This window comes from Trachurus japonicus, chromosome 8 (assembly GCF_045865225.1).
Source record: "Trachurus japonicus isolate A0001 chromosome 8, Traja_1.0".
Lineage (NCBI taxonomy): Eukaryota > Metazoa > Chordata > Actinopteri > Carangiformes > Carangidae > Trachurus > Trachurus japonicus.
Window position 1 is genome coordinate 23466726 of NC_140914.1, and position 22187 is coordinate 23488912.

Below are 22187 nucleotides of genomic sequence, written 5' to 3' on the forward strand. Positions count from 1 at the left end.
TTATTTTCTGTATTTCTGTATGTCAGCAGACAGTTGATTACGAGCAAGAGACTGTCTAAATAAATGAAATATGGCTGCAATTAAGATACATTATTGGTTAATCTGTTTGTAATCTGTTTTACTCAATCATAATGACAAGTTTTTTAAAATGTAAACAATAGGGTGAAGCCTATTTTCTTCAACCAATTCTTGTCTTGTGTTTTTATGATCACACAAGACAGAAAATGTGTGTGATGAAAAGCTGCAACTTTTGTTCTACAGTATATATCTATACATGTATCTGTATGTATAACTAATGGTGATCTAATAATCTAAGGTAAATCTACCAAAGCTGTGTTTACATGTATACATTATTTCACAGCTAATGGATGAGTTTTAATTTAAACTTGAGACACTCAAGATCTTTGTCAAAATAATGGTGATGATTTTTGACAATTTATGATTATGGATCATCTATTTCATATTTATATTATTTTTTTCTTTTTCTTTTATTACTTGAGACATCCCAGTAATGCTACAGTTAGCTTAGAGAACTGTCCTACGCCCTCATCTCTGTCGTCCTAACCCTCGCATGTGTGGACTTCAGCCAAGACCTGAATCTGCCTACAATTCCGAAGATACCTTCTCCCTTCAGACCACAGTTCCCAGAAGGCCACCGTACCGCCTTTACGCAGCGAAGCACTGTACGCGTGACGTCACATCTGTTCTTGTTTTGGCAGTTTGTTTCGATATTCACGGATAGTCAGTCCACCAAGAAGGCGTTTTGGGCTGGTTAATCAACACGAAGGTGCGGTAGTGTACATTTCTGCTTGTCTGTGTTTCACACATTGGCCTTAGACTCCATATATTTGGTTTGAAGCCGTGTTATGGACAGAAATCGTTACAGAAGTGAGCTAACTAGTTACCCTACTGGCTAGCTAGCAGCCCAGCTAATGGGCATTAGCTTAGCTGGAAGCAGTGGATTGTTGTGTGTGTGCACGGAAATAACGTTAATCGATTGTCGCTCTGACATACTTTATATATAACCACAGCATCGTAAACTTCAGACTTATGTTACCGTGTTCAGGCTAATGCCAAGACGATGATGAACCAGAACTCATATGGCCACAGTTTCAACATTACCAGCCCCTCGAAATATTAGCGTCTAACGTTTCTGTTTGATAACATGTAGGAATTTCACTGAGGGGATACACTTAGTTTGGTTCAAATTAGATCGACGAGGGCTGGATTAGCATCTACAGCTAATGAAGAGAATTATTCACAATAGGTTGCTAGGCGGTGAGACAATTCTCTGTCTCACCCTCCTTCACATACTTTACATTTCTGCTTTTGCACACTCTTCCTTTTTGTTAGTTTCTCCACGGCAGATGATCATTGTATAGCAGCTGATGTTATGTGTGTCGGATCATTTTAGTTAAACTAATAGGGTGGAGACCGGGCTTTAATGTTTGGCAACTGCCATGACTAACTGTGCATTTTCAAAGTGAAACCGTTGGTTTAAATTTTTAGGGGAATACCAGCACGTTAGTAATTGTTTGTGTGTCTGTGTGTATCTCTCTGTGTGTGTGTGGAGTAGATGGTGATGGTGCTGACTGAGCAGTGACTGTGTGTGGTCAGGTTTAGGGAGCTGGTAAGTGTAGTTTCACGATGGCAGATGGAGGCAGTGACGACGATGTAATTCACCTGGCAAGTTTCAACGTCCATCGCAGCCAAGGTGAGACACACTCAGTTACCAAAATACTCAATCTGTAATAAAACCATCAGTGCTCATTGTTCAGTTTAATCATCAACAGCCATATAGTCGAGTGTCAGGGTGTGACAGGTCATAAATGCAACATGCACCAGTGTATTTACTTATAAGGACTTAGCAATATGTTTCACATGTGAGGCTGACTAACTGTTTGTATTCCTTCCCCCTGGATTACAAAAGTTTGAAAACCCCCTAACCCGGTTTGATGGTGGTTTATATGTCAGGTCTGACGTAGTTTCAGAGTTGTGGTTGCAGGTCAAACACTTTGCTGTTTGACCTGCTGCAGCATGTGATGTGAAGAAGTAGATAGAGAAGCTTGTTGTCAATATTCAGATTTCACAGACAAAGAAGTGTGTCACAGTAATGTGATGTTAAAATGACACATTTATTCAGTTCTCCTTCAAATGAGACCAGAGTTTAAATTGTAGATATTTGAGAAGTGAAACTCATCCATAAAAGATTTTCAGTAAACCTGTCAGCACTCTCTACAAACCACAGACTAGCACTCTGTGTTGAGAAATAAAAACCCATGCATTAAAAAACATACTGGCCTCATTTGTATTTCAACATCTCTCATTTCAAATAGTTTATTTACATTGTCATAATTGCAATATAAGCTCTAAGTAGTGAACCTGAGAGACATTGGCAGTAGCACTGTCATGTCAAGTATAACGGTTGATCATGTGAAGTAAAATGTCAGTCACAATTCGCTTATACCACAAAATTCACTGGCATGACACACATTGCTTTCCTGAGAGGAACAAAGTGACAGTCTGACAGCTGAAAATGAAGTCTGCACAGTTTTCAGCAAATGTACTGGAAGTAAAATACCTAAAGGCAGTGAAATAAATCTCCTGCACAGCTCTTGCTCTTGCTTGCCGCATACTTGCCGTAAGTTCAGATGACACACACCTTGATTTGAGAAATAACTGATTGTATGTAATTTGTTACATACTAAAATTATTGTAACTTGGCAATGACAAATAATGATTCGTGCACTTTTTGATAGTACCATCAACCATACCATTGATGTCCATAATCCAAAACTCAGTTGATTCAAGTTGCAAAATTTGTACAGAATGTGCAACTTGCAACAAACCACTTCAAAGCTCTGTGGGCCCTGTTTTTGACTCATGGCATACATACACACAGCACACACACAGTAGTTTTTTCCCCAAAGGAACCAGATTTGAATAACACAATTGCTATTTGTTTCTTCGGTTCGGTCAGATGTAGCAGACATGTTCCCTCATTGAGATTAATATACACCATCAAAGACAAACAGATATCTCATGCCTCCTACTATGTTCTGTCTTGATTTAGTTTCTCTTTCATAGACTTTGACACATACAGCCATGGACGACTCATTTATCCTCATGCACTGTTCTGAAAATACTGATATTAACTGTGCGATGTTGCTGTGTAGGCTCCCGTGCACGTCAGAGGGAGCTCATCACCATTTCTGATGACTCGGATGAGGAGCCGGTAACTCTGGTACCTGGCAGTCCTGTTTTAGTCCCAGATGATGCCGATGATGATGACATCAGCATACTGGAGGTGACTGACAAACAGTGTTTTTTGTATCTTTATTGTGCCTGTCACAGAGACCTGTTTTTTTTAAAATCAACAAGACAAGATAAGTGCTTTCAATAGTGCGAGTTGCAGAGGTGAACAGAAGTAGCATCTTTGTTTGAGCCCATAGATCAGTGGTTCCCAACCTTTTTGGCTTGTGATGTCATTTTGACATCACAAATTTCTGGCGACCCGTGATCGCAGCTGTCAATCAAGATATTTTTATATGCTGCTTTTTATTAAACTCGATTTATATTCAAGAAAGTGAAAGTATAGAATACAGTTGTTTGTGTGTGGTGTTTCAATAATAATTTTAAAAAGAATAATAATTAGTTAAAAAATATATATAATTTCATCAGTCATTTTTTTAAATCAATTACTAGACATTTCAGGCGACCCCATTTGAATTCCAGGCGACCCCACGTGGGGTCCCGACCCCAAGGTTGAAAAACACTGCCATAGATCAATTTGTCTGTTTTGCCTCCTTTGTTCTCCTGCAGCCACTAACTCCTGCACGCAGACATGTGATTCGCCCAGCTGCGAAATGGAACGGGGCCTCTAACAACCTAATCCAAGTTGTAAGTCACAGTAGTGCAGCTTCTGGTGCAGGGGAACCCAGCTCTGCCCCCTCTACCTCCAGAGAAGCCAGCACTAACACGTCCGCAATAAGGCCAGCCATACGAACACAGACGCCAGTGCAGTCTAGCACTTCTGGACACACGCAGCCACAACCGGGCTCTGCTTCACACACACTGTCACAGCCAAAACCCAACACAATATCACAGCAAAAGGACGGTACGGCAGCACATACAAAAGTGGAGCTCCACGCAGTTTCTTCTGACCAAACCCCATCTACCTCCACAAACGCCAAGGCTAACCACATCTCATCCAGAGCACCTATACGAGTACGTACTCAGCCTCAGCCCAGCACATCTGGACTCACACAGTCACAAGCTGGCTCTTCAGCACACATACCGGCCGGGTCTCAGGCGAGTACCTCTGCCAGTGCCACACTTCATTCCTGTGCAGTCGCAGCAACTGCATCTGGTTCTTCTACAAAGACTCAAGAGCAGGCAAGTACAAGTACTCTTTCACAAGACAATCCTCAGGCTAGTACTTCATCTGCACAGTCACAGCTTCACACACAGACACAACCTCAGCCTGGTACATCAACACAGACCGCAACCGTACAGCCCCGCCTCATCCACCAGGCGAAGCTGGTTGTTCCACAACAGCCGAGCATCCAAGCCTCCGCTCTGATAACCCAGCCCCAGCTGCAGCTCAGGACACAGAACCTACTACAGCCTGTGTCGCTCAATCGAATGCAAGGCAATCTCATTCAGATTGAGCCACAACCGCTGGCCCAGGCCCCCGCCCAGCCCCCAGTCCAGGCAGCACAAGCACCTCAGGTGATCCCGGTCATCCCCCCTGCAGTGCTCATAGCTGCAGCCCCAGAGAGACTCGGACCTCCAGAGGCAGGTCACCGGATCATCCTGGGGAGCCAGGTGCCCGGGGAGGCCGTCCCCAACCCTCCACCGCAAGCTGGCGCCGGCGCAGGTCCAGCAGCCTGTGGCCTAAACATCAGGGTGCCTAATGTGAACTCTAACCCTGCTGTTCCTCCAGCGCCCACAGCCCCGGTCCCAGTCCCCGGGGGGGCCCGTCTCCTTATGGCCCCTAACCCAGAAAGGGCCAATCCAGCCCCTGGTCAGGTCGCAGTCCCCCCTGCACCTGAGGACATTCCACGAATAGAGGACGCACGGCCTGGTCCCTCTGCACCACGAGAGAGACCGGACCAGCATCCCCACATCAGACCCCTCATCACTGTTGTTGTAAGTTCCACATACATGAAGCCTGCACCAGAATGTACACCGAAACACAAAGTATTACGAAGAAAGACACATTCATTTACATAAGTTGGTTGATATCAAGTTAAATGACTTAAACTGTGGTGCAACTGCCTTTCACATTGTTTCTGTCAACTCCTTCTGTCTGTGTCCCTTCATGTCTTGTGTTTTCTCCACAGCTGGATCTATTCCCAGATGTCCAGGACGCCTATGTAGCAGAACTGATCCAAAAGAATAATGTGAAAGACTTGAATGTGTAAGTAACACCTACCCATTTTCTCTGATTTACTGACTACTAATTGAATGTGCACTGTCCTCTAAATAAATAAATAAAATAAAATAGAACTTGTCTAGTTTGAGGAAATAGACCTGTTCTCAACTGGAATTGACATGCACTTTGTATGTGCTGTGTACCTCTGAACTGGAATCACTGACAAATAAATGTATTTGTTATTGGATTGCATTACATTAAAACAGGAATTTGCTAGATTCGACCTGACAGATACAACAATGCTTAAAATTCAGTAGTTTCAGCTGCAAAAATGTGACTTTTTTCCCAGTTTCTGGACTCATGTGACAGTAAACTGATTGATGTTGAGTTTGGGATTCTTGGGTAACAAAATAAACAGACCATATGCCAGCCTGTCCTCTGGTCAACTTTTAACAGGCATTTTACATTGATTTATTTTTTATTAAAAAAACTTATATTATACAATACTATGTAATACTGACTATAATCATTAACTGTTGTCTGAATTAAAACACAGTCATTTATAAATATCAGATTAAGTCATTTGCAGTGTAAAGTAGATATACTATGACTGTTGTGTGTTTTTGCACTTTGATTTATCCATGTAATTAATTCAATAACTTGCTTTACTGCTTAGAGGTGTCTTTTTAAGTTATCAAAGTGCCTGACCTTAGATTTTAACAGGAAAAGTTACCAAATTTGTGCACTTGACTGAACCTGTGCATGTGGGCAGATAGTGACAGACTGTTGTGAAAATCCTTGCAAGTACTTTTTTTGAAATGAAACTATGAGTGTATATTTTAGGGGCTTACCCGCACTTGAACATTCAGTGTACATGCTTTGATCCATTCAAACCTGTTCACCCACATCCTCCCCTCTGTGATTCCAGTATCTGTAACCTGCTGTTGGAGAACCCAGAGTACCCAAGGAGGGAGACTGCAGCAGCCGGAGCAGCTCCCAGCAGCATCCTCCTGGAGCCTGGAGACACCCAGACAGAGGTGGGTTTGTTTGTTACACCCACAACAGTATAGAAATAAATTGATTAAATAAAAACAATTTCTTGTGTGAAAGGGAAATATTTAGATGCCGAACTTGAATTTCGTTAAGTTAGGATATAGCAACGTGGTTCAGTTTAAGATCCTTGCCTGCACAACAAGCAGTTACATCACTGAACATAATGAAGGAAAGATTGTTCCTCGTTATGTAATTATGTGAAGGAGATATTTTCCCCTTGGTTTTAGTCACTGGATTATGACTCTGAACATTTACTGAACACTGCAGCCTTTTCAGGAATGGGCTTGAATTGTAAACAGATGATAAATATACAGAGAGAACAACAACAGTGTATTATTTGAGTGGAACAGAAGGAGACAGTAACTCAGTTGTATGGTGTGCTACACACATACAGTATGAGAGCATACAGTAAGAAACGGCAGTCCCACCTCAGGCTCTTCCATTTTGTTCCATAAAACAGCAGATTGTGGAAACAGACCTTTTCATTCTCTCCATCTGTATGCTTGATTATTCTGCTGCCCACCGCCCACTCCTCAGTCAGGAAACGGCCTCGTTTCAAAATCAAATTTAGACACCGTCTCACACTCTTCATGTGTTTTGGAACCAGACACCTGAGGGTCTGTGCGTTTGTGTTGATGTTTGCGCGCCGGGTCTTTTCAGGTGACCGAGGACCTATTCGACTACACCAAGCTGGGCACGGTGGGACCAGAGGCTGTGATGCAGGCCGCCGACTTGCTCATGGCAGATTTCAGGATGCTCAGCTGTCAGGACATCAAATGGGCCCTCAATGCTCTGAAGGGACACTATGCAATCACACGCAAGGTACCCCATGGTCCAGCAGAACGCCGTGCATCTTGGGCATGCAGCGGCAATTCTCCTCTTTCTCCACCTGCTTGCCTCCTTGTCCAGCTCCCTCTTCGGCAACCCCTCACTGTCCCTCTCTCCTGCTCTCCCAGGCCTTATGTGAAGCGCTGAAGAAGTGGCAAGAATCAGGCGACCCCTCAGGAAAGAGACGACGGAGCAGAACCTCCTCTGAGCGCTGCTACGTCGATTTCCATTTCGAGCATGGTGAGTAAACGCTCACACTTTTCTCTCTGTGCACACTGCCGTTGTTCGCACCACACACTCTGATCTCGGCACCCACCTGCAGCTGCATTACCTAGTACAAATACAAACTTGTGTTTGTAATGCTTAAAAAAGTTAGAAAACATAAATCATAGTTTGTTGATGAAGCCTTTCTGCTTGTCTCTCATTTGCAAATGCTTCAGTAAATGAGTTTGCCTGCAGGGCTACAGTACAGGTGCATGTTGTTGTGCAAGTCTGTGACTGAACTGTTGGCACCATTAAGATAATAAATACAGTATTTATTCCGGCTCTCACTCTCACTCACTTTGTCACCAGGTTCAACTAAGTTGGACAAGAGGATGTATTTCTTGGAGAATGACCGTCGCTACTGCAGAACGTACAGCAACCTGGAAGCTTCAGTGCAGAAGGAGCTGTCGTTTTATCAGCAGAAAGCCAAGGAATGGGCAGAGGTATTGTACACACACGTTTCTTTTTGTGTTAAGAATTTTTCATGACATTCCTCTGTCACTCACACACCCACAGGCTTTATCCAACTTAATATCATGTCATTATTTGCTCTACCTGCATCACAGCTCTTTCCACCTGTATAATGTGACTGTTTGTATAGTTGGGCTGAGTTGATTTTATTGCCATTACAAACTGGGAGGATTGCAGGCAACTACAACATCCATTGCAGCATATTAATAAAACCTCTCATAGCATAAATGTGGAAGCCAAACATGTTAAAATACACCAAATGCCACACACGAGCTGAGAACACAATCTTCTCAGAGAGCATTACCTCAAACAGAGGAGCTCATCTCTAACAATATTCAGAGGCTTCTGGTCTTGTGCTTTATAAACTGAGGAGAGTGACTGGAGGAAACTGCCAGTAATTTTAGATCGACTTTCTCCACTGCATTTATTTCAGCTGTAGCCTAGCTACCAGAACCAAGGATAATATAATCCACACAACAACATCATCTTTAATGAGCCAAATTTAAGATTCAGTAGATGCAGCTGCTTTGCCATTTAAGGTTTACAGGGATGATAATAGCATCACCGTGATCATCTCTTCAGTCTCTCTGAGGTAAATCTCAGGGTTACTGCAAGATTAAACACCTTCCTTCTAAATGCTGATGTTGCTGCCAGCTCAACTACTCCAGTGTCATCATCTCCTCTTGGCTTTCACTATGTTTTTTTTTTTTTTTTTTAATCTGTCAGTCTGAGCCTCCTACGTACAGTAGAAGCTGACCAAATGAAGGGGAACGTATTTGTTTGCTGTAACTGTCACAGGGGGGTCGATCTATTGGACAGATTTTCCTCACTGTATTTAACTGTCCCTCACCTGCCTCACTCACTCTCTCTCTCTCTCTCGCTTTTCACTCTGCAGCACGAGGACTTTCTCTTGGCTCTGCAGGTCAATGAGGATGAATATAAGAAGGTAGGAAACTCTTGTTTGTAAAGGGAAAAAAAGACTGGGCAGATACTGAAAAAGGACATTATTCTTATTTATGTAACTGTAATAGTGTAACAGTTAATGCTTTGTATTTGTAAGAAGGTAGGAAACACAACTTCTTAATTGAAGTGAATTAAAATGTTATATGTGATATGATACATTAAACCCAGACTTTCAGAAATGGTGCAAAATCAAAAGTGTTTATCACCCAATAGCCGAGTTCATGTTGGTTTATTGTTCAGCATAGTGTTTTTTTAAAGTTAGTTTAATGGTTGGCGGCGCTGAATTTACCACATACGCTATGATCATTTATGAGGGCTCCACTATGTAATTAAAATGTTTGCAGCAGAAACATGTGAACACAGAGCTACATTAACATATGACTGCACATCATTCCCTCTCCAGGACGGCCAGCTGATCGAGTGTGGCTGCTGCTTTGGGGAGTTTGCGTTTGAGAAGATGACGCAGTGTTCAGACGGTCACCTGTTCTGTAAAGAGTGCCTCGTCAGATACGCTCAGGAGGCAGTGTTTGGCTCTGGAAAGGTACACACACACACACACACACACACACACACTCTAATGTAGCCAGGCAACTAAAAAACACTAATCTTATAAAAATCAATGATGTTAGGAATCCTTGTTAAAAATTCAATAATAGTCAAAAGACACTCTGGCCTCCTCCCACAGCCCAGAATCATGCAGGTTCAGCTTAATGGCTGAGTCTTCATTACTGATAGATGTGAATGTTTTGCTATATATCGGCCCTGTGACAGTCTGGAGGTCTGTCCAGGGTGAACTCGCCCTGGCTTCAAAGTCAGCTGAGATTGGCCCCATGACCCTGCACAGATAAGTAGTATGGATAATGAATGAATGGTTGGAAAGCAGCACTGGGTCATGCAGTGGACATAATGTCTGACTAACTGCAGTCCAAGTCTCTGCAGGCTGAGTTTCAAACCGCAGTGAAATGAAAGGAGCCACACTTATCACTGTGTAACTGTCTCAAGAAAACAAGGCCAGTGGTCGTAAAAAGCATTTGTAATTTATAATAAAACGTGTAAAGTTTGATTTAAAATATCCCAATTAAACAATCATGTAATTAATCATCTGGTTCAGAGCATTTCTAAATGTGTGTGTTAATCTGTGTGTGTTCTTGTTGCAGTCGGAGCTGAGCTGCATGGAGGGGGGCTGCCCGTGCTCCTACCCAGTCTGTGAGCTGGAGAAGGTTCTTCCAGAAAATATACTGTGTAGATATTATGAGAGGCAGGCAGAGGAGGCGGTCGCTGCCACCTGTGCCGATGAACTAGTGCGGTAAGCGTGCTGCTGTTTGCACCTTCATTTCTTATGTGATTTAGCTCTATTCAAATTTTTAGTCATTAAAAAATATTTTACAAAGATGATATAGACTGAACTAAGAAGTAATAATAGATTAATTAATAGAAATGATTGGCAGTTGCAGCCCTGATCCTTTATGATAGGTTGCAAACACATTGTTATGGGCTATTAGTGCAGCTGAATGTTTGCAGTAGATTTTGAACGAAACCTAATAATTATCTTCTTTATGTAGCACCTTTTGAAAACAAGGTTTGTGCTTTGACATAAAACTGACAGTCAGGTTGTCATGGATACATGATAATTCATGGTGCTGAACAGGAGGCGCACTCATCAGCCCCTTTAAATAATGGCTCTTTGTTTTCCCACAGTGGGATCTTTCTGTCTGTGTTTTTGTGTCAGCTGTATCATTCATTTCCTCTCACCGTCACTCCTTAACCCTCCTTCCTCTCCGGCCTTCGCAGGTGTCCGTTCTGCAACTTCCCGGCCCTGTTGGACAAAGACATGTCTCTGTTCAGCTGTCCCAACCCTCGCTGCCGCAAGGTCAGTCCAACTCATCATTCCTTTACTTTGTGAAACACTTTGTGGGGAAACGGCCGCCTGCTTTCCTCCACGGGCTGTGACGTTAAAGCGAAATGTCACAGTCTCTATCACAGACTAAGCATCCTGTGATGTAACCATATGTCAAGAGTCAAGTTAAAGAGAGAGTTTGGGTCTTGATTTGTTTTCAAAAGGGGGCGTCATGAATAATTCAATGTGATGAAACCTAAATGCTCTGTGCGCTGTGTCCGCTTCACTATAAACCACCTCTGTGCGACCTGGACAAGAGGCAGAGATCAAAATAAGTAAGAGAGAGGAAAGATTGATGAACAGTTTTTGATGATGAAACGGTTCCATCTGGCGAGGTCGCCACCTCTGTCTCCTGCTCTGTTTATCTCTGGGCCACCTCCCTCTGTCTGAGGAATGCTGGGGGAGGCGTTGCTTCGTGTCTGCCAGTGCGGTCACATGGATTCCAGTTGAAAATCTCCATTATTTTTCAGAATCGCTCACACAAACACACATAAACACACTCCTACAGTCTTAGTCTCACACTCAAACCACAAAAACACAGCCCTCCCTTATTTCCCCTGATGTGCCTTTTGTCTCCTTTTTCTTGGTTTCCATCCTCACGTCTCACACACGCCATAATCTCTCTATGGCTCAACACACACACACACACACACACACACACACACACACACACACACACACCTATTGCTACATTCCCAGAACCAGAGAGAGAGATGTCTGTATGATGAATGTGTGTGTTTATATACCCCATGTCGACTTCCCTCTTGGCAGTTTGTCATTAAGTAAAGCCCTCCTGCATCTCTGGACTGAGGTAGATCATTGACATCGTTATCATTGTGCTACACTGTTGCTCATCTAGTAAACATGATTGTTTATTGAGAAAAAAATGCAAAACAAACATCTCTGTTTGATTTAATATTCACATAAAACCAGGTCAAGATGCCATCATGGACTCTAGTAAATTACACTTAGTTGAATACACACTTTCATTTCAACCCTAAAAACGTTTCTACCAGTTTGGGTCGTCCTGAGTCAAGATGTTGCACAAATGGAGAGAGATCCGTATTTGGTCAAAATGTTGCTAATAGAATTAAGTGGAACTCTATTTTGAACTTGGTAACAGTTTCACTAACTACACAGAGACACATCTGACTTCACTGTCTTTTAATAGTCATCACATCAGACACAAACACAGGGACCTGTGTTTAAAGGATCCTCAGGAGGAGCCAGGGCAGCGTAATGCTGCCGTAGCTGTAGTGTTACATCACGTTTCCGCTAAACCTGTGTTTCAGCCAAAGGAGCCAGAGACTAAATTTAGTTTCAGTACGATGGTTCCAGTTGTAAAAACTAAAAAAAAAAAGTACTTAATGATAGGTTAGGAACTGCAAAAGTGGGGTTTGCAGGACCAACTTTTAGCACTGACTGCTTACTCTATATCAGGGCTGACCATTTCTTTCTTGTTTATTATCATCATTAAAAAGTAAGTCAAGTTTTGTTGACTCGAGACAGCTCTTTTGAGTTTGACATGGATTTCTATACATCAAACTCCAGCCAGGGGGATGAAGCTGCAGCTCCACGAGGAAATCTATTCAGCCTATTCAGCCTGCATCTGTGGCTCAGTGTATTTTTGTTGGATTTTAACACTACATGTATATAGCTTCTCTGTTTCTGGTGTGTTAAATTATGTGTCTCGTTCCCCCGACCTGCAGTATTGTCTGTGCTGATAACTGGATCACTGTTCAGGCTGAACATTAACATGACAGTCACAGTTTGAAAGCACAGGGACTCAGATACCAGCAGACGAATCTCTGAAGTTGTTATGTGCAAAAGCTCCATGCAGATCCGATCCGGCTGTTCGTCTTTTCTCTTGCAGTTCTGTCCAGTCACCTGTAGGTGGAGCCAGAGGTTCACAGTGGCTGACCTGCAGCCTGACTGCACATCTGCACTCCATTACATCCTCATACACACCCAAAGATACAAAAAAAAGTTAGACATGCTCCAGATATCTTCTCTTTTTCTGAATAGTAGTCGTCTGCATCGCAGTAACCAACAGCTGCAGATGTAGGTCAACACTCAGAGACCAGTGTTTCTATTGTTTTCTTTAAAGAACACTCTGAAATTACGTATAGGATCGTTGCCATGCCCTTTCTTTGTCAACTGAACACTAGGAAACTCAAAGTTGTTTACTGTTTAAAACGGAACAATCAAGATGTAAGAGGCTGTTTTGCAGTGTTTTCTCTGTGTGTGGCAGAAACCAGTTACCAACACAAATACCGTCACAAGAATGTGATCATTTAACGCTCTGGCTTTATGCGTGTTGTTTTTTACTCTATTTAATTTTCGGGTCCCTGGTTCCCATCAACAGAATCACGGCTGAAGACAGTTGTTGTGCAGCCGGCCCCTCGGCCCGCTCAGTCTACGAACAGGGAGGGGCTTCATTATGTAACTGACACACTTCCATGAGCCCACCCGTCTGCTGCCACTCGGCGACCTCATTGGTCAGCCGCACTTCCCACTCCCCTCGTACTGGTTTCTTACTGGTTGGACACACTTCCTCCTCCGTTTCAAAGGTGGTTCAGACCAAGTTTGACCTAGATTCTCCTCCCTCTTTTTTTTTTCCCCTCCTGCTTCTCTCCCCTGGCTCTGTCTGACCTACACACACACATACACACACACGCATGCACACAAGCAGATGCTAATGTATTCCACATGTGGTTATGAGGAAATTTGGACAGGCTTGTTCCTGGCCTGGTTATGATTACTTCATGAAATTGGAGGAATGTAATATGTAGGCCACTGAAAGGCCGCCACAGTGCAAACAAGAGCTGAAACTGTGCAACACTGTATTTCAGTGTAACTCCAGTTGATGTCACATACATTATCAAATCTCCTATGTTCCTATGTATTTCATCAGTTCTCCCATAGAAGCATCTTCTATCAGTTTTACCTTTCTTCTCTTCCTTCCTGCCCTGTGATCCGCACTGAGATTAGATTGCAGTAAAAGCCACCTCCCCACAAAAAAAAAAAACATGCACATACACACCTACACATGAACACTTGATGCAAGTCCCCCACCCCACCCCAATCAGCAGCGTTACTGCCATATAAGGGATGCTGCAGGCTGCAGCACAAGAGAGGAGATAGAGAAAGATCCAGCAGAGGAGAGGTGAGGTGTGAATGAAAGAAGGAGGTTTGGGGTGGGGAGAGGGGAGGAGAGGAGGAGGGAGGGTAGGACCCAAGAGGAGGTGAATAGAGCAGGACAAGTTAGAACAAGGGGAGGGGTGAGTGCAAGTGGATGAATGGAGAGGCTGAACATTTGATTTTCCTCTAGATTCAAGTTCCTCAGACTGCTGTCATTGGCACATAAAATATAGTTGTGTGTGTGTGTGTCTTGACCTTTGTCACATTCCAGTCACTGTCACATGAATTCAGATGAGACACCTGGGGGCGGGGCAGACACGCCCCATGCAAGTGTTGACTGCGACATCACCGGCTGTATTTTTAGCAGCAGTATAAGAGCGCCGGTGTGTTCCTGGTTTTCAACAGCTCGTCAAACAGGTCCCGCACACACACACACACACAACTCGCTCTTTCACTCTTTCTCATGCTGCTCCTCTTCCTGGTCTCTAGGGTTACCACTAGGAGGCGATCTCTCACCGCTCTGCCTCCCGCCCTCTGCCTCCGCCGTCTTTGTGTGATCTGGCTTTTTCTGACACTTGGATTTTTCTACACCTCTCCTCCCCCTCTCTAAGGGGGACAACCCCCCCGCCTCCCCCAAATTTAACTGAAATCGTACACCAGTGAGAGTTTTCCCATCATACTCACACACTCCCATTTCTCTTCCATTATGCTACATGCATGTCTCTGCATGGGCATTCCCTCATGAGTCTGTAATGCCATAAAAAATGATCCTGCTGTCTCAGCTCTTTCATGTTTCGTGTGGCTCGGAAAATGGGTCCTGCCCTCGCTTGGAGCTACCAAACCGGTTCCACAGTTGTCTCTTAAAAGTCCTTGTGTGCCTCTCAAGAGTTTTCCCAGTGCAACGATCCAAAACGCGCCAAATGCTCATGAAAACTGTCTCCTCCAGCCCAGTTCTCCACCCCCCCCTGGCTGACCTTGCACACCCACAGTCATATCAGTGAGTACAGTGACAGCAACAAGCTTGTGTTAAAGACATACAAGATAAAACACACACACACAAACAGTGATTTAAAGAGGTCACTGGATGTAAAGGGTGTGTTTCCTTCCGCTGCTGGGGGTCAGACTGGAGGTTTCCGTGGAGATATGGATCACTCTGTGCTGCATCAGCTGTCATATGCCACGTTCTTCAATATTACATGAGCGATTCAAATATTTATGGCGACACCACTTAGCTAAGGGTTAGCAAAGGAGGCAACCCCAAGCCGACGTGTGTGTGTGTGTGTGTGTGTGTGCGTGATGCCTCCGGCTGACACGACGGAGGAAGGTTGGAGGCTGGAGAGGATGGAGTTGCTGTTTCTAGGCAACCGAGCAGTCGGCGGCGAGTGAGTCGCACTCTCGCTGCAGACGCGCACTCACATTTGCAGGGAGAGCCACACCTAGATGTGTCTGTGCAAGTCCGAGTCCCTGCAGTGGCGGCACCAGCAGCATATAGAGCAGCAACCGGCCACAGGCCTGCTCTTATTCAGCAGTAAACGGGATAATGTCAGAGGAGGAGCAGGGCCGGGTGGAAGGGGTGTGGAAATGTGGCATAATCTCTTAAAATGTGATGATGCGTGACTAATAATAAATGTTACAAAGAACATTTTTTGCACCCTAAGTCATTCTCTTCTCCCCTACGTTACCCCTCTGTCTCGTCTCTCACTGTACCAGTCTGATTCTCTTCTTTCTCTGTCTTTCTGAAGGAGAGCTGTAGAAAGTGCCATGTCCAGTGGAAGCTGCATGTAGGGAAGACGTGTGAGCAGGTCCTGGAGAGGGATGAGATCCGCATGAGGGTGCTCTTGTAAGTATCTCACACCAGACGCCTTTATCAGCTCTTTCTGAGCCATTTCTCCTATTTGCTATTATGTGTTTGCTATTTTAGGGAGTAGTTTGGCTATTCTGGGATAAGCAATCTCGCATTAGTCTAAAGACCTTTTCTCCCCCATCTTTTGAACCACACACCAGGCCTTTTTGAATAGAGCAGTGTTTTACACGTATCTGTCCCCAGTCCATCTTTTACCAGTGACTTAACAGTTGTCAGTCATCATTGTCTTACTGTTTTTAAGGTAGTTCACCGCATGTCAGGTAGCTTATCCTTTACTGTCAGGCTATTGATTTAAAGTGGCCTTCTTCCAAAAACACTAGAAACAGCTCCATGGTCAAGAGACAGAGACAGTGCTGGGTAAACAGCTCAGTTTCCCGGACAACCCTCCAGGAAGTGGAGAGGCCGGCTGCTTCCTGTGGCCCGGCAGGCCCACCGGCAGCGCTTCCTGTTTTGAGCCGTTCACGGATCTTCTTACTTCCTGGTGCTGAAAGAAACGGGAAGCGGCCTGGTGGACAGATCAGTGGATCAGGGTCCGAGCGGGACAGACATGATGATTATAACAGGACAAAACGAAAAGAAGCACAAAGGCAACATTAGTGCACTCCATATGTCAGGGTTTGGTCTCATGTGCAGGAATAATGGTGAACAGGGAGGGACCTCAGTCCAGTTATGTCCAATCAGACCAGAGCTGTGAAAGTAAATAATGATTATCGTTATAAAGAGATTTCTAATAAATCAAACAGGATTCTGAAACAGCTCTCCTTTTAGTGATATTTAGTTTTATCTATAATTTTTTGAATGTAGTTGGATCTCTGATGAGATGTTAGAATTTTTACCACATTTGAATCGCACAAACATAGTGTTAAAAATTATAAAAAAGCAAATCAGCCACAGAGAAATTCATACATCAACAGTGTCTAAAAAAAAAACAACTGTGAAGTTGAAGAAAGAAAATATTCAAATATGTAAAATATACACATTTGCAGTTGCATTGGGCCCATGTGTGTCCTTCATCTCCATAAACTCTGCTGATATCAGCTGGTTGTTGGATTAGTAAAATGTAAATTTTACTTTGTTCGTCGTTGTTACTTTTTTTTAAAAGCTAGATCAATTCGTCTGAATAAGTTAGCAGTAAGCTAACATTACCATGGCAGCCATACCTGATCAGTAGTATTAGTCACCAAAATTCATGAACTCTTTTCTCAGTTACTGGTTGACCACCTGCTTAACTTTTACAGCACATTTTTTAAATGCTAACCCACTTCGTTCAAAACAATTAAAAATACAATCCCAACAGAACAAAAAACATTTCTGCTGCAGCCACATTGAAATCTACAGACAATCATAACAAAATATTGATAATAAAATGAAATATGAAAAAATATTGAACATTTAAATGATATAAATATGATAATATAATGAAATTGATATAATGAAAACAGCTGAGGAAGAAACATCATTGGGCAGCAGGCAACTGTGGATGTCCCAGGTCAGAGAGGAGCAAACATTACTGTGAGCTGCTCTCTGCCATGATGGTTTGTCATCATTGGTCTCATTGGACCCAACAATACAGAGAGGTCAAAGGGCAAGAAACACAACATTTGTTGTGTGAGATAATGTGGCGTTCCACCACTCTCCTGCAGTCTCTGACTGGTTTGCTGATGCTGATGAGAACGAGTGATAATGTTTGGGGTTTTTTGTGCGTCCTCTTTGGAATTTCCTGATTAAGTTTTATAAAATTTTTGCACAACAACTGTAGGTCTCTATGTACAATACATGAAGCAAAATGCTGTGTTGCATTCTTGTTACAATATACAATAATTTAGTGCACTCAATGAAGTGCTAAAATGTTTTTTCTACGATAAAATGCTAATCTATCTAGAAAAAACATACTTAAACTTAAACTTAAATCAAACTTAAAAAAATATATTTAATGTAATGCTGTCTGTTGTTAGTATTTTGTAGTTCAGTGTGTAGTTCAGTTTTGGGGATGAGATCAACTGTTCAGCTGAGACGTATGTTGGAAACATAGACCGTGTTAAGAGGTTTCAAAAGGTAGTTTCAGTAGCTATATATACTACAGACCAATGCTTGTTAGCAACTGAAAACAGCTGTAAACTGTGAAAGTGATGAAATGGAGAAAAGGACGAAAGCTGGTTTGGGACTCGGGGGTCGTCCTGTCTAAGTCCTTGTGGACCAAAGTCATGTTGTCTGCATGATGGAGCGACAGTCGACATGATTTCACATGTAAACTGTTTGTCTGACCCTGACACTAAACCTCAGGGTGACGGCCTCTTGTTAATCTGGAGGGAAAAACACAAACATGAAACTGAGCTGCAGACAAAATTTCTCATTTGACACCAAGATTTAAAATACACAGGGAAAAACTCAGTCTGTTGGTCTCTACTCCTATCTCCATCTCTTCTTTCTTTACGACTCTCTGTGCTTCCTGTTTCTCCAAATGTTTGACTCCGTCTGTCCTTCGTCCCCGTCCTGCAGCGAGGAGCGTATGACGGCAGCTCGGGTGAGGAAGTGCGTCAAGTGCGGGACGGGTCTGGTCAAGTCGGAGGGCTGCAACCGGATGTCGTGCCGCTGCGGCAGCTTCATGTGCTACCTCTGCCGAGAGGCCATCACCGGCTACAACCACTTCTGTCAGCACGCCCGCTCTCCCGGAGCGCCCTGCCGCCACTGCCGCAAGTGTTCCCTCTGGACCGACCCCACGGTAACTGTCCCAACACCACTCTGTCCTCCTGTGCTTTCTTTCATACATTACTGACTAATTTACACTTTCCATGCCTGGAAGGGAGCAGGATGAAGAAAACTTCCCTGCCCCTTAAAGGGATACTTCACCCAAAATCGCTAATTCTCCCAATCATCTATTCATGCCAAGGAAGGGTTTGTAGAACTTTTGCAGTCATCAAAACGCTTTTAGAGTTCCAGGGGGGGTCCGGCTGGCAACGGGTTTTCATAAAATGGCAGCAGAGAGAGTTCACTTTTGAATCGTCCAAAACACACACTATGAAACATCCAAATACCTCCATACTGCTCGTCCGTACTCATCCAAGTGTACTGATGCTGCGACATGAAAAAATTAATTTGATCTCTGCCTTGTTGTCATAGTAGCTCCCAGTGGCTGCACGAGATGCACGAGATTTGCTGCAAGATTTTCTTCTGTGTTTACATCCAATGGTTAACAACGACGAACGAACATCTCACAGCAAATGACATCAACAGAGCCACTGGGAGCTACTGCTACAACAACACTAAAAACAGAGATCAAATACATTTTTTTCCAAACAACATTTTCATGTGGCGGCTTCAGGACACTTGGGTCAGTACGAACGAGTAGTATGGAGATATTTGGATGTTTCATAGTGTGTGTTTTGGACGATTCAAAAGTGAACTCTATCCGCCGCCATTATATGAAAACCTGTTGCCAGCCGGACCCCTCTGGAACTCCAAAAGCGTTTTGATATCTCCGAAAGTTCTCCCAACCCTTCCTTGGCATGTCAGTGAGTAGATGATTGGTGAATTATTGATTTTGGGTGAAGTATCCCTTTAATCATTCCCTTTTGAAATTAAACTTGATGGTCTGCCAGAATACTTGTAAATAACACATGCAACTCAGTTCAGTTCACTCCTTCATTCGTTCTACACACCTATAACTACACTTCACCTGCTCTTCCTGCACTCTGACCCCCGAGCATCTGACTCCATGGCGGCCCACGGCGACCTGGCCGCGGTAGCGCTGGCAACCAGAAGCAACAATTAGTCCCCGAGAAGTTAATGAGCTGGAGCTGCTCCAGCCGCTCTGCAGAGGCAGCGGAGCCGGCCAAGAGCTGCTCCTGACGGCTTCGCCAAGAAACGGATAAATACAGGGACAAATGGAGGGTCGGTGAAGGGGGTCTGCCGCCTCCTGAGCATTGTTTAAATGAAACACACAGAGGTGAATCAAGACAGTAGCTTTAACCTCCAACGTTTAATATTTAAGTTGGAGTAACGCACGTTCCATACGGATCCACCCTCAGCTAGACAAAACATGGCCGCCCTTGGCTCCACACACCGCGGCGTGGAGTCGGTCTCCTCCAGACTGTGACACAACATGCCTGTAGTTCAACCAGCGCTGCGTTGGCTGAAGCCTGTTTTGATGATTGTGGATTACAGGGGGTAGCGCTGCAGAAGGAAGTGGTTGATTCAGGTGGAAATTGTTTTGGTAGCTGTGTCGCCTGTTATTTATCTGCCCTCGTCTTGGTGTTTGTGTTTCCGCAGCAAGATGACGAGAGAATCATCCAGGAGATCCAGAAGGAGGGAGAGGCGGAGCTGAATAAGAAGAGTTCAGGTCGGTGCTGCAGTCGCTCAGCCGCACTTTAAAAAACTGTGACCAAACGTTCACTGAATGTTGTCAACGATCGATCAATGTCTGAAGCCTATTAATCACCCACCCGCCGCCTTTATCTACTTCTTATAGACTGATGTACAAAAGTGGTTGGGTCCTGTTCCCTGCCAGAGAAATGGCCGCTCTTCTCTCTGCTGCTTCCTCTTTGTCTTTTTAACCATTATTTATTCAGACAAGTTGGATGTTTACAGCCTGAACCGGCAGCAGTTGCAGGAGTGTTTCCTGTGTTTGGTTTGTCTGAAAGTGTTTGTGTAAAGTGTGTGTAGCAGGTGAGGGTGTGCAGGGGTGAGGCTCAGTCCTCCGGAGGAAGTCTTTACGACCGGGACCGGGGACAATACAGCTGGTTGAATGAATGAATTTTATTTAACATGTCTAAAATGAAAAAATATATATATAAGTGTACCATCAAATCATACAGTAATATACACAAGTTTGAAAAAGGAGTAGGAAGACATGCACTCATCATGGTTTATCTATCTATCTTCAGTACTACATAGATATCCATTTCATCATCATCAGTAACTTCCTGTTATTTCTTCTCTCAGATAATTCAGGGAAGAGAGTCGGTCCTCCCCCGGAGCCCATAACCGAAGCGAAGCGGCCGCGTGTGGGTCCGCCCCCCGAGAACCCAGCCAACCAGAACCCCGCCGCCCCGCCCCACCCACAGGCGGTGCAGGCCCCGCTGTTCGTCCCCCCGCGCGCCCGCTACCCCCCGGGTCCGCCTCAGCGCGGGATATACCACCAGGTGATCGTGCCCCGGTTGCCCCCGGCGCCCTACGTGCCCCCCCTCCAGCACCTGCCCCCACTGAACAATAACAACAACAACAACCACCATCACCATCATCACCACCACAACCCTCCGGTCAACCCTCACCACCACAACATGGACGTGATGGACCTGCCCATGCACTACGGACCCCCGCACCGCTACTACAGACGCTTCTAACGCACACACACACACACACACTGACAAGTGTGTTCATCCTGGTGCAATGAGGTCGCCCTCGGACACTCATGTTCTCTTACTACAGTTATACTTCTCATTTCAGTGGAGTTTTTTAGATCTCATGTTACTCCCTTGTTATCATTTTCTGTGTGCATTACCTTTCTCGGTCTGTTTGTCTGTTTCCGTGCAGATTCCAGACTCTCTGTTGGTCTTCTTTGAGTTCAGACAGTAAAACACACTGAAATGATTGAAAAGTGCATCTGTAGAACGACACACACACATTGGGACTCTTTGCCTTCTCCCACTGATCTAGGGATTTCAATAATGTCATAGAGCCCCCAACATGTTCCTTTTTTCACGTTTTCCTGCTTCAGTATTGGGGTTGCCATGATAAACGGTTGAAAATCTTTAGACATTTATTTCCAGTTTATACAGATATTTTTGAGTACATAATGAAAAAAAAAAAAGTTAGCATTCCCTTTATCCGTACCTTTTGTGTAACGTGTGAGACCACACAACTTTCTAATAAAGTTTTCAGTTCACGTTACCTCCTCATTCTGCTTCACGCCACTTCACATGTTGTGTTTGTTTGTGTGTTATAAAAACCTCTCTCCTGGTCTGTCTGTCTCCCTCCTCCCTCCCTCCTCTCAAGCAGAAAAAGGGGCTGACTCATGATAACTGAGCCCCGGAGCTATGAACCAATCACATGACGGAGAAGGTGTTTTCCACCAATCACGGCGTTGCGTCCGCCGGGCTTTGTGATGTTACAGAGAGAGGGGTCTTCTTTGTTCAGCCAAGTGTGCTGCGAGTGTGACAAATCATTTTGCTTTACAGGCACACACACACACACTCAGTCACACACTCGCAGGCCTCTTGTTCCTGCATGCAGACTGTAAAAGTAGCACAGAGAACCCCCCCATTTTAGCCCGGGGGTCCTAATGGTATTAGTCATGGGTGGTATGAGACAGACTGCTGGTGTGAGAGCCA

The 22187-nt window shown here is 44.2% G+C and overlaps 1 protein-coding gene across 1 annotated transcript; it reads left to right on the top strand.

Annotated features, from left to right (window-relative positions):
• Window positions 1-659: 659 nt before the first annotated feature.
• Window positions 660-21747, top strand: rnf216 (ring finger protein 216). Its single transcript, XM_085785334.1, has 17 exons — window positions 660-787; window positions 1577-1714; window positions 3177-3307; window positions 3823-5151; window positions 5346-5422; window positions 6306-6414; window positions 7091-7252; window positions 7387-7498; window positions 7832-7965; window positions 8889-8939; window positions 9360-9497; window positions 10114-10262; window positions 10748-10826; window positions 15737-15834; window positions 18358-18580; window positions 20128-20197; window positions 20800-21747. Exons 2-17 carry the CDS (start codon window positions 1648-1650, stop codon window positions 21198-21200), a joined length of 3330 nt encoding a protein of 1109 aa, XP_085641460.1. The 5' UTR covers window positions 660-787; window positions 1577-1647; the 3' UTR covers window positions 21201-21747.
• Window positions 21748-22187: the final 440 nt, after the last annotated feature.